The 13,312-nt window shown below is 45.0% G+C and overlaps 1 protein-coding gene across 1 annotated transcript in view; it reads left to right on the top strand.

Annotated features, from left to right (window-relative positions):
* Positions 1–13,312, top strand: part of NRGN (neurogranin) — a 46,845-nt gene that overhangs the window by 18,009 nt on the left and 15,524 nt on the right. The window contains exon 2 of the mRNA XM_035140203.3: positions 3,340–3,543. Coding sequence (XP_034996094.1) covers positions 3,340–3,540 — 201 coding nt within the window. The 3' untranslated portion in view covers positions 3,541–3,543. The remainder of the gene's footprint in view (positions 1–3,339; positions 3,544–13,312) is intronic.

Genomic DNA, 13,312 nt, shown 5'->3' with positions numbered 1-13,312 from the left:
CTAAAGGTTGTATAATTACTTATCTCCTTGGCTTTGGAGTCACATAACTCCAACATTTCTCCAACAGAAGCAGATACCTCCTACCATACCATCCAACATTTCTCAGCAGAAAATAGGGACATCCCAAGGAAAAGCTGGACGTTCCAGGATCAAATCAGAAACTGGGATGACTTCTGTGAATCTGGGATAGTCCCCGGAACATAGGGGCACTTGGAGGATCTGTGGCATGCCTCTGAATATCAATTGTTGGGAACCACATCTGCACTCAGGTCCTGCTTGTGGGTTTCCCAGAGGTGTCTAGTTGGCCACTGTGAGAACAGGATGCTGAACTAGATGGGCAACTACCCTTATCCAGTAGGGTAGCTCATCTTCTGTCTGCATCTACTCTGCAATAGTAACCTGCCGTCCAGTGAGGAGTCTGGTGTTCTGGTTGGGCAGTCCCTTAACACATCATCAAAAAGGAGGCACAGATTTGCATGAAATTTGCATATGTACAGATGCAATGCTAGAAATCACAATGATAAATTATATCAATCAAAGTAAAAGGTACCCCTGACCATTGGGTCCAGTCACGGACGACTGGGGTTGCGAGCTCATCTCGCTCTATAGACCGAGGGAGCCAGCGTTTGTCTGCAGACAGTTTTTCTGGGTCATGACTAAGCATGACTAAGCCGCTTCTGGCGAACCAGAGCAGCGCATGGAAACACCGTTTACCTTCCTGCCGGAGCGGTACCTATTTATCTACTTGCACTTGACGTGCTTTCGAACTGCTACGGTAGGTTGGCAGGAGCTGGAACTGAGCAACGGGAGCTCACCTCATCGTGGGGATTCAAACCACTGACCTTCCGATCGGCAAGCCCTAGGCTCTGTGGTTTAGACCACAGCGCCTCCCACGTCCCTTACATATCAATCAAACAATCAAATCTTTATTACAGTCATAGACCAGCATAAGTAGGGTGGGGGTACAATCATTTAAAATCTGTAAACCATTTTGGAAAGCTAAAAAGTATTAAAACAGAAGGTAAATCTAAAAGACTACAAGAAGCTAAAATAATCTAAAAGAAGGTTTAGGAGCATTAAACAGATGGGGAAGAGCATAAAAGGTTAGTATATAAAAAACTATAGCTATCAATTTAGAGAGCACTCTGATATGAGTGTTCATTAAATCTAGTTTGTGGCACAGGTCGTCCATCACCTGTGCAGAATCTGGCAGCATTGTATGTTGTAGCAGGGTTGGTATCTGAAAGCAGTAGGGAGGTATAGAATTGTCCGGCCCTAGGTACTTATGGAGTAGTGGGGAGGGGAGGCTAATACAAATGTCTCTATAATATAGGCACTGGAGAAGCACATACTCTATTGTTTCTATTTGTCCAGAGTCACAGAGGCATTGTCTCTCTGAGTAAGCCATTGACCTTCAATGACAGCCGAGGGGAGGGCATGACATTATTTAGATATGCCTTCAAGGGAGGCAGAGTACCTGGTGGATTCATTGGTGATAAAAGTTGGGGTCCTGGCTAGATCCAATTGGCGCTCTGTGTCCGCTACACGTTGTTTAATGAGTGCTTTGGCCTGATTGTATCGCATGCTGAGTAAAAGACCTGGAGAGAATTTAAATCAGGCATCCCCAAACTTTGGCCCTCCAGATGTTTTGGACTACAATTCCCATCTTCCCCGACCACTGGTCATACCTGCCAAGTCCTGGACTGCAGAATCCAGGACCGGCAGCCGTGTGACATCGGAAGTTGCGTAGATGCAACTTCCGGTGTCGCTTTGCCCATCTATGGGCACAAAAAATGGCTGGTGCCAACACCGGAAGTCGCGTCTATGCACTTCTGGACATGCGTAGCTTTCGGCGCTGGCGCCGGCCATTTTCAGTGCCCATAGATGGGCAAAGCAGGGGGGAAAATGGTCGCTGGCAGGAGAATATAAGGGAGAATAACGGGAGACGAAGTGATACGGGGGACTGCCGCGAAACGGTATGAAAAAACGGAGGTTTCCCGGGGAAAACGGGGTACTTGGCAGCTATGCCACTGGTGCTGTTAGCTAGGGATCATGGGAGTTGCAGGCCTAAACATCTGGAGGGCCGCAGTTTGGGGATGCCTGATTTAAATTATATCTCACCTTAGTGAGGAAGACTATGGCCAGGGGACCTGCTGGCTGGCCTGAACAATCTACTATCCAGTTGTGGGTGAGCAGCTCAAAGTCTGCACCCTGCTCTCCCTTTTTATGGTATCTTGATCTTTGAACTAAACTTGGACCACAGAGCCATTCAAATGAGGAATGCTTTCTAATAGAGAACTGTTCTCCTTGGTCCTGGGATGAAGTCCTATACACTAGAATAACAGAATGTCTTTATGAGATATGACCCATTCAAAGGAATACAGTAAGCTGCTTTTCCCCCCTTTCCTTTCCTTTCCTTTCCTTTCCTTTCCTTTCCTTTCCTTTCCTTTCCTTTCCTTTCCTTTCCTTTCCTTTCCTGCTTTTCACCTCAATCTTGGCTGCCTCTTTTGTTTTGAAAGGAGAGAAAAAATACAATCTCACACTTGTCTGAGAAAACCACAACAAAGCCTAGTCATTTCCAACAAACCTATAGCTATTTGCAGTCTGAAGTTATGGTGGGTTGAAGTCAGCACCAAGCTGTAATTAAAGTTAGCACAAACAGCCCTTGATGAGAACTTCAGGGATAAATGAACATTGGTTAGTTGGTTGGTTTTGCTTTGAATAATATGACAAAAAGCAGCCATGGTCCAGACTGACATCAAACCCATATCTTGGAAAGCTGTCAGTTCATGCTGGCTCCTGAGACCAAGTAGCAGGTTTTTGTCTATGTTTGGATACAATTGGATGACATTTTGAATCAAGATGGTGATCTGAACTTTTCTTTTTCTTTTTTCATTTTTTATTGCCCCCCCCACCCCATAATTTTATCATTTTAACAACCATTTCAGACATTAAAGTACAAGGTTCTTTTGAATCTCCCTTCCTTCCTTCCCTCCATGGGTTCCATGTTTAAGATTAAATTTGCTGCATCTTTTACCATTATCCATCTGTTAATAACCATAATAATCATAAATAATTCCACATTACAAGTGTCCTTACATCCCTGCCAAAGATTTTAATTGTTTACAGTGGTCTTTTAAATAAATTACTCCAGTCTTTAGAAAATCCTTGATCTTCCTGGTTCCGGATCTTCCCCGTCAGTTTCGCCATCTCCGCATACTCCATCGGTTTCATCTGCCATTCTTCTTTTGTTGGTACTTCTCCTTTGTACCTGACCAGAATGTACCTGATGGCGTGAGGACTTCCTGTTTTTATTTTGCTTCCTTCCCTCTCTCACAGGAAGGGGCTTGCACCAAGCTGGATGAAGACATCATGGATATTCCCTTGGATGACCCCAGTGCCAATGCGGCTGCCGCCAAGATCCAGGCCAGTTTCCGTGGCCATATGACTAGGAAGAAGATCAAAGGGGGAGAGCGCAAAAGCAAGGACCCCGAGTGCACGAGCAGCACTCGTGCGGGGGACCTACGCAATGGAGATTAAGTGGTAAGGAGCCTAATGCCCCAGCCCAGCTTACTTGTTTGTTTTTATTGAGAACCATTCTTTTGCATGTACCTAGTTTAATTTACCTTCCTACTAAGAGTCTTGTGGTACCTAAAAGATGGAACAATTTATTGTGGCATACGTAAGCTGCTGTGGTCTAGAGCAGGAATGAGGGGCCTGTGGGCCTCCAGATGTTGTTAGACAAGTGTTATCACCACCCCTGGACATTGGCTAGGCTGGCTGGTGCTGATGGGAGTTGTAGTCCAACAGCACCTGGAAGGCCACAGTTTCCCCATCCCTGCAGTAATCTCTGCCCTTATTCTCTTAACAAAGGGTCAGGGAGCCTGTGACCTTCCAGATATCAATGAATCCCAGCTCCCATTATCCTTGACCATTGTCTATGACCAAGCCATCATGGTCAATGGTAGGAACTGAAGTGTAGGTGGCTTCCCATGAGGCAAGACACAGTGATAACAGCAAGAACTTTGATTGAACTACATAACTAGGAAACAGAGGAAAAGCAACTGCTTATATACATTTCTGAAGGCCTGGGCCACTCCCACTCCCCACGTGATTGGCTGTTTAAACTTGCAAACTGCGAATCACGACTCAGAGTTCAAGGGCCAATGGCAGAGGCCCAAATCCTGAAATGTTCCGTGATTGGAGAACATGTATCAAATCAGAACACCAGAGCTCAGAATCCTTAGTCCAGGCTCAAGCTCAGGCAAACACAGACCACTGAATACATAACAGGAATGACGGGAGTTGGGGTACAGCAACATGTCAAGGGCCACAGTTAACTCCCCAGGGTGTCAAAGATGCCAGATTCCAGGGGGGTTGATTGAACAAAAGCTTCCTATAATTTCAGAGGCAATTTTAAAAAGTGCATATCCTGTACACTTCCCATTGATTTCTGTGAAAGATTCAGACAGTCTTCCGAGGGGTATGGTATCATCTTGGGTGCTTTTCATTCCAATGACATGAAATTTGCAGTCATTCTATTATTCCCTCTGGGCATCAGACCTGCCAATTTTCAGATGGATTGGACAAAGGGTTCCCATTTAATAGGCAATTAAACAAGGAGCAACAGACTCAGCCTAACTGCAGTCGAAACTAAATAGAATTTACCACCAATCTGTCAATTTCATGGCTGTCTCTCCTCTTTCCCCGAGACATTTTGGTGCACAGATAAGTAATGCAAACAATTCAGTCTTTCCCATCCTGGTGTACTTCAGATGTTATGGACTACCACTCCCAGCAGCCCCAGTGGCATGACAGTGCTGACTGGGGCTGCTGGGTTTTGTAGTCTAAAACATCTGGAGGGCTCCAATACAAGCTCATTCCAAGTGCATGCAAAAAGAAAACAAATGGAATTTCATTTCTGGGCACGTTCGTTCCCGTTTTTCATTCGTTTTGAACAATCATTTCTGCAACGCATCCGAAGGACAAAACAAACAGGCTTCGAAAAGCCTTGTTGCAATTACTGCATTGTAACCAATACTATCATTGTACAGTATCATTTTAATGGCCAAGATAACCATTCATTATTCTACGCAGCAATTTTGCAGTAATTATGATGAATACGCCCACTATGCCTGCCCTGTAGAAATATCTTACTTTATTAGGCTGTCATTGTTGAGAGAATGAAAACTCATGCTTTCTATTAATGTTTATGGTCTCCAGAATTGATCCCTGCCCTTTCCTCATTTTCCCACTTAAGCACATACAGTGGTACCTTGGTTCTCAAACTTAATCCATTCCGGAAGTCTGTTCCAAAACCAAAGCCTTCCAAAACCAAGGCACGCTTTCCCATAGTTAGTAATGCAAAATGGTTTAATCCATTCCAGACTTTTAAAAACAACCTCTAAAACAGCCATTTAACATGAACTTTACTATCTAACGAGACCATTGATCCATAAATTGAAAGCAATAATCAGTGTACTGAACTATAAAATAAGTAAGACAGTATTGTAGATGATAAAAAATTCAATTTTTTTTCCTTACCTGCACTGATGATAGTCATTGTTTGGTTGTGGGGCTTTTATCCATTTACGCAGTCACACAATCAATCAATCAATCAATCAGTAGCTGAACACAAAGAATCCCGGGAATTGTAGTTTATCCCCCCCCAGAGCTACAATTCCCAGCACCCTTAACAACCTACATGGATTCTTTGGGCAGATGTTACGTGTGTTACATATGCTGTAAGTCAGGCACCCCCAAACTGCGGCCCTCCAGATGTTTTGGCCTATAACTCCCATGATTCCTAGATAACAGGACCAGTGGTCAGGGAAGATGGGAATTGTAGTCCAAACATCTGGAGGGCCGAAGTTTGGGGATGCCTGCTGTAAGTGCACAGTGTGTCTGCAGCCTTGGAGGAAGACACCTTATGCAAGGTGGCCAGAGATGTGTGGTGGAATCCAGTGCAGCAGAACAGCACATTTGGCCGGTGCATTTTGCAGAATTAATTGCTGCACCAGATAAATTCGTGGCATGGAGGTCCTATTGGCAATGATAGCTAAATGACATCTTTTATACTCAGGGGAGCTCCAAATACAATTTTGCTGAGGTCGGGGGGGGGGGCAGGGAGCAATGGAGACACTTCATAGCCTGCTTGTTGGCTTCCTGGAAACAACTGCTTGCCCTTCGTTGGGAAGAGGATGCAGGTTTAGATGGACCCTCAGCCTGGCTCTTTTTTTGTCCCCTGTTGCTACAACATTAATGACAGGAAGGGAGAAAATATTGCATGACATGAAATAATGTCTGGGAATCCTGTATTTATTTATTTTTTAAAAAGAATATTGAGATCATACTGACCCTTTCTCTTTCTCCATGGTAGTCAGCAGCTTGATAGTGCGTCCACCACAAAAGCAGTCTCCCGTGGTCTATTGTTGCTTTTAGATTTAGCTCCCTACAGTTTGGTGAACTTTCAGTTGGGTGAACTTTCCCGCAAGGGTGAGAGGCACCAAAACCACACGTGAGAGCCGCTGTTGATGCTTTTAAAGACGTCCTGGTTTTGTTGCTGTTGCTTTTCATGCACCGCTTATTTGAAGTCGTTTTAATGTTTCCTTATAAGCTGCCTTGATAATGTACTGGGTGCAAATCCCTTCCTCCATTATTGGTTCTCCCTCTTTTTAAAACAAAATGTTGAATGCTGCCATGGAAGGGTAGGCACAGTCCAGATCAGGGCTGCAACAATGAAGGTTTTTTCTAAACCTTCATTAATCCTCCAATACATTTTCCCAGTCTGAATGGTCACACCGCCCCCCCCCCCCCGAGCTGCTATTAGCCTTTTACGCATGGGGGAAAAAACATATGCTGTCAGGAGCATCTGGATCGGTGTGCAGCTCCTCTAAGTGGGGAGCCACCAAGCTGCAAATAGCAGCTTTTCTGCAAAGCACCTTCAAGCCCCAGATTGACTCTGCCCACCCTGGATGGCCATTGGATCCTGTTGGATGGGAAGGACTATGGAAGACTTTCCTCTTGCAGTTCAGCCTCACTTGAGCAATGCGAACCTTCTGTGCTCTTGGGCCCCTATAGCCTTGGTTCGTCTTTGGTTCTGACTTCTGGTTTGGCCTAGTCTTCAGCTCTGGCTCACCCCTGACTGCTGCCCATGGGCCCAATCCTGGCACACAGAGTTGTTTCCTTAACGGCTGCCAGCACCTCAGTTCCTTCCTTACCTCCAGCCCCTTTGCTGCCTTTCACAAGCTCCCATCACTCTGTCTTCTACCTTCAGGGCATAGCTCAAGGACAGAACATCTGCTTTGCATGTAAGTCCCAAGGTTCAATCCCTGGGATCTCCAAGTAGGGCTGCGAGATAACACTGCCTGAGACCATGGAGAGCTGCTTCTGGTCACTGTAGATGCAATGCTGAGGCAGATCGACTGATGGCCTGATTAGGCATATGTCAGCTCCCTGTGTTTCTATGGTCTTTCGCCAGTTGCCCGGAGAACTTTCTCCTGCTGAGGCAGGAGCAGACTGGGCTTTCTGCCTACAGACATGTCACAGGGGAGGCTCTGTGGTTTAAACCACTGAGCTTCGGGCATGCCGATCAGAAGGTCGGTGGTTTGAATCCTCACGATGGGGTGAGCTCCTGTTGCTCTGCCCTAGCTCCTGCCAACCTAGCAGTTCAAAAGCACGTCAAAGTGCAAGTAGATAAATAGGTACCACTGTGGCGGGAAGGTAAACAGTGTTTCCATGTGCTCTGGTTTCCATCATGGTGTTCCGTTGTGAAGTGGTCTAGTCATGCTGGCCATATGACCTGGAAAGCTGTCTGTGGACAAACACGGCTCCTTCACCCTGAAAAGCAAGATGAGTGCCGCAACCCCTTAGTCACCTTTGACTGGACTGAACCATTGAGGAGTCCTTTACCTTTTTACTTTTTACAGGGGAGAGAGGACCTGGGGGTGTACAAAGCACAAAGAGACCAAAGCAGAAATAGATCGAGAAAAGCGGGCCACATGACGTATCCAGTACAGCTTGCCCTTTGAGGCTGTCAGATTGAGGACAAGAAGCAAACAATTTGACCTGCTCTGTTCCAGGCAAACGAGTTCAACGTGGCACACTTGGCTCTCCTCCCCACCCCCATCTTTATTCTCATAACAAACCTGCCAGGTAAAGTTAGGCCAAAAGTAGCGACTGGCCCATGGTCACCCTGTGACAGTGGCGTAGCGTCGGTTGCTGGCACCCAGGGCATGGGTGAGGCAGGAACATATGTGCCAGGTGGAGGGATGTGTGTAGACCCCAGCCCTTGCTCCCGTTGAAGTGACCTCATCTACATCAGAGCAAAGCGGGGCCACTCTGAGTGACCTGCCCACCTGCACAGGGATGAGCCTGGCTGGCTGACGTGGTGGGCAGAGAGGAGACCAGGCTGGGCCAAGTGGGGTCACCTGTGTGGGGACACCTGGGTTGCACCCTCTCTAAATGTATGCCCAGGGCCACGACCCTGTGGCCCCTTCACGCTATGCCCCTTCCCAGTGAGCTTCATGGCTGAGTGAGGATTTGAACCTGGGTCTCTCTCGGCCATGTCTAACACTCACACCTGGGGACAGGTTTCCCGTTCCCTCCTTCAGAGGTTATCAGGTTTGCAGTTCCCATTGGCACCAGCCAGCATGGTCAGTAGCCAAGGATGATGGGAATTGTAGTCCAACAGCACCTGGGGAACCACAGGTTTCCCATGCCTGCTCTAACCTCCACACCACAGAGGCATTTGTTGGTTCCTCACTGTGATATTCAAAAGCGTATGATGGGATGACACATCCATTAAGCAAGTGTGTAGTGAAACCTGTTGTTGTTGTTGATCTTGTTGTTGTTGTTGTTGGTCTTACTACAGTCCTGTTTTTTGCTTGCTTTCTTCCAATACCTTTTTTAAAAATAATAATAATAATAATAATCATCATCATCATCATCTTAAAATGCCACATCCCACTTTTCTCTCTCTCGAAAAGAAATGCAGAGTGGCTGATAAGAATTAAAATACATCCATTAAAAACAATTTCCAATGCATGCAATAAAAACAAATTCAAAGGCATCCAATAAAAATGAATTCAGAAAGTGCATCAAACCACCAACGCTCTAAAACCCAAAAACAACAGATTTCCAAAAATCAACAAAAACAACAACTTGTAAACAGCAAAGAGAGAGCAAGGCAAAGATAGCATCTTGCTGCCTCCAGAAGGGCTAAATTTACCTTTTATATCATTCATCTATCTGGGTATTTTAAAACCATAAAGCGCTTTGGGTACCTTGGCAGAATCAGCCAGTTGGTGGTTTGGAAAGGAAAATAGCCTTAATAAATACATAACGAGGAGAAGAAAGTTTTCCAGTCCTATGAAAATATTGAAGCAGTTTGTAAGTTGCTTTAGTCACATGGCCCTGGGGAAGCAGAGGGGCATCCATGCTGGATTTCTGCAGTCGTATTTTATTCCCTGTTGTAGAGCCTCTTCACAACAACCCTGTGAGGTAGGTTCAGCTGAGAGAAGCAGTGAGCAGCCTAAGGTTACCTAGTGAATTTAGTGGCTGGAGGGGATTTGAACACAGGCCTTCTACATGTGACACTCCAGCTACTGAAAAATGGCTTCTATGCACAATTGTGTGTTCTCTCACTTCAAGTTACCTTCAGGGCAGCTTTGTTGTTGTTTAGTCGTGTCTGACTCTTCGTGACCCCATGGACCAGAGCACGCCAGGCACCCCTGTCTTCCACTACCTCCCGCAGTTTGGTCAGACTCATGTTGGTGGCTTCGAGAACATTGTCCAACCATCTCGTCCTCTGTCCCCCCCTTCTCCTTGTGCCCTCCATCTTTCCCAACATCAGGGTCTTTTCCAGGGAGTCTTCTCTTCTCATGAGGTGGCCAAAGTATTGGAGCCTCAGCTTCAGGATCTGTCCTTCCAGTGAGCTCTCAGGGCTGATTTCCTTCAGAATGGAGAGGTTTGATCTTCTTGCGGTCCATGGGACTCTCAAGAGTCTCCTCCAGCACCATAATTCAAAAGCATCAATTCTTCGGCAATATTTGGTTTTTCAAATTAAAAATTTACAGAGATATATCAAACATAAATAATGAAAACAAGATTCCAAGAAATTTCCTGGACTTCCATCCCACCTTTGTGGATCTTCTTATTAATCATTTCCTTCTGCATCTTTTATGATGATCCAAATCTTTTACATCTCCATTGTGTCCAAATTTCACCCTTAGACTACATATAAGTGATATTCCAATCCCACTAATGATTTTGACTGCTTACAATAGTCTTTAAATTTTCCCCATTCTGACTCTTCTGGTCATTTTAGCCATTTCAGCATAGTCCATCAACTTCATCTGCCATTCTTCTCTGGTAGGAACTTTATCTTTTTTCCATCTCTGGACCAATAACATCCGCGTAGCCGTGGTCGCATACATAAATATTCTTTTCTGCTCCCTTGGGATTTTGGCATCTAGAATTACTAAAAGGAAGGCTTCAGGGTTGGTTTTTTTTTTAAAGCAAAGGTTATTTTAAACATTTTTGAAGCTGAAAATATTTCTATTTGAACAGGCTCTTAAAGTTTATCACTGCTGCTGCTTTTAATATGTAGGAAAAATAAGACCATCTAGATTAGCGTTTTCTACAGTCACTGGAAGCAGTTCTTCAGGGAGAAGTGAGTTTAATGACTGCTTCTTTTAATGATTGCTGTCCAGATTTGTGACTTTAATATTGTGTATTTTATTTCTGTTTCTTTTGAGAGTCACTCTGGCTGCCCATTTGAATTGGAGAACTGGCTACTGGTGCTGCTGGTGTTAAATTTTATACCATAAGCTTAGAATTAGATGCCGGGCAATTTTTTCAGCTCCTTCCTTCCTTCTTTCATTCCTTCCTTCCTTCCAAGTTGCTAGTGCTTATAGCTGCAATGAGAACTGTGAACAATGCCTGTTTAAGCTGATGTGTCGGCATGAGAGCAGGACTTGCACTGGGGGCTTCAATCCTTTGAACTATTTCTTGACACACACACACACACACACACACACACCCCGATGGCCAGCAGAAAATACTTATGCAAAAAAGAAGCAAATGTATTCAATTTTCATAATTTATTCCAGGTGCCAATTTGGATCCTCCTCCTGTTTTATTGTATTTTACGTTTTTTTTTTTTTAAAAAAACTTGTCTCTAGAGTATCTTCCCTGTGTAGTCAGACTAGATGATTCTTGACATCCCTTCCTACTCATTTCGGTGGAAAACAGATGCTACGTGCTGTGCAGACTTGCTGGGAAGATTTCTGGCAGAGAAAAATAATTATTTCCCCGCGCTCCCTGCCCTCAGCTGAGTTGATGTGTACTTCTAATGCTACTCGCTCCATGTTGGGTGTTGTCAACTCAACAGCAAGCTAGCAACATCACACAAATTGTGATTATTATGGATAAATGGTAAGGCAGGCTCAAGCTTAGTTCTGTCCCTGAAGCAATTATTATGATCATGATTATTAGTGGTAGCATTTATATTAATTAGTTGCTTTATTCATAGAAACGACCTACGGACACAATAGACATGCTAAAAGCAATTACAGTCGTACCTTGGATCCCGAATGCCTTGCAAGTTGAACGTTTTGGCTCCTGAACACCATGAACCCAGAAGTGAGCGTTCCGGTTTGCGAAAGTTTTTAGGAACCCAAATGTCCGTTGCAACTTCCGTGGCTTCCGATTGGCTGCAGGAGCTTCCTGCAGCCAATCAGAAGCAGCTCCTTGGTTTTCGAACGTTTTGGAAGTTGAACGGACTTCCGGAACAGATTCTATTCGACTTCCGAGGTACCATTGTACAATGAACAGAACCCATAAAAAGCTTTAAAAAAAAAAGCAACAACCAAACAAACCTTAAACATCTATGCAGATAAAAGACAGGAGTAGCAGAGGGACTAGCGCCTTTAAAATCCAAATGTGTTTGTGAATTCGGTACTGTCTAGAGCTGCAATTTCCTATCCTTTTTCATTGACAGCTATGTGGCAGGAGTAAAGAAATCAGATGCAATTCTCCTGTACTTCTGTACTCAGGTGGTGGTGGTGGTGGTGGTGGTGGTGTGTGTGTGTGTGTGTGTGTGTGTGTGTGTAGAAACACCCATGCCATTAGCAACTGTGAATAATGGAAAACTTTTAACCACTGTTATAGAAAAAAACTGCTCCTTTTCCCTTATGGGGTATCCAAGAGCCTGTATAGAGTCCTTAAGTGGGTTCCCTATCGGTAGAGGCCAACCAGAGAATATTGAGAAGCAAAGTGGCTAGTAAGCCTGATCTTTATTAACTGTTGCAACAGGGTCCCCACTCACCACATGCAGGAGGGAGGAGAGAACCCAGAGCAATGGTGCACATGCCCTTATATAGACTTTTGAAAGTGCCCACCCTGTAGCTCAAGACCACGCCCGAAAACATCATACACACATCACAGAAAGAGGTGGTCTACAGCAGAAATCCTGTCTCCCAGGATACCTGACAATGGTCACTGATTGCTTTACCTGGGCAGCCTGGCCGTTCTTCTGCGATGGTAAATACTTTAATTCCTGAATCCAGGTCACAGGCTCTCCCTATTCATGCACAAATACACCCTTAAGACAGGTAAGCAAAAGACAATGGAGAGGCTTTCCCATTTTTTCCTTCTTGCAGAGAAATATTTGAGGTCAATTTGAGAGAGTCAAAGCGGTTTGGGAGAGTCAAAATGACTTCAGGATTGCTCTCCTGTACTATTTCAGACACGTGGTTTATATACTTATGTATGTGTTTGCCTTGTACACTTATGAACATTTATTTTATATTTGGGGCCTTGTTGTTGTTGTTTAGTCGTTTAGTCGTGTCCGACTCTTCGTGACCCCATGGACCACAGCACGCCAGGCACTCCTGTCTTGCACTGCCTCCCGCAGTTTGGTCAAACTCATGTTCGTAGCCTCGAGAACACTGTCCAACCATCTTGTCCTCTGACGTCCCCTTCTCCTAGTGCCCTTATATTTGGGGCCTTAGAATTCTTATAACACCACCCACAGGCAAACCTAGTTCTCCCCTCTGTAAATGCAAACCACCGGCCTTTGTTTAGGCAGCACCCCCTGGGCACAATTGTGCGGGTTTTTGAGCCTGTTCACCCCTGTGGTTGTGGGAAACAACTGAGCAAGGAGAGGAAAATGTGCTTACACATTAGGAGCAATTTGTTTGGAATGGTTATTAGCTCAGCAAGACGCCACTTTTCTCCCACCCACCACCCTGAGAAAGCTGTGCTGGAGCACCAGCCGAGAGGGGCAATTAGACAACCACAAGATGCTACT

The sequence above is a fragment of the Zootoca vivipara genome, chromosome 14, assembly GCF_965207765.1.
Source record: "Zootoca vivipara chromosome 14, rZooViv2.hap1.1, whole genome shotgun sequence".
NCBI lineage: Eukaryota > Metazoa > Chordata > Lepidosauria > Squamata > Lacertidae > Zootoca > Zootoca vivipara.
The sequence above is the reverse complement of the archived record's forward strand: the minus strand, read 5'-3'. Positions and strand labels throughout refer to the sequence as shown.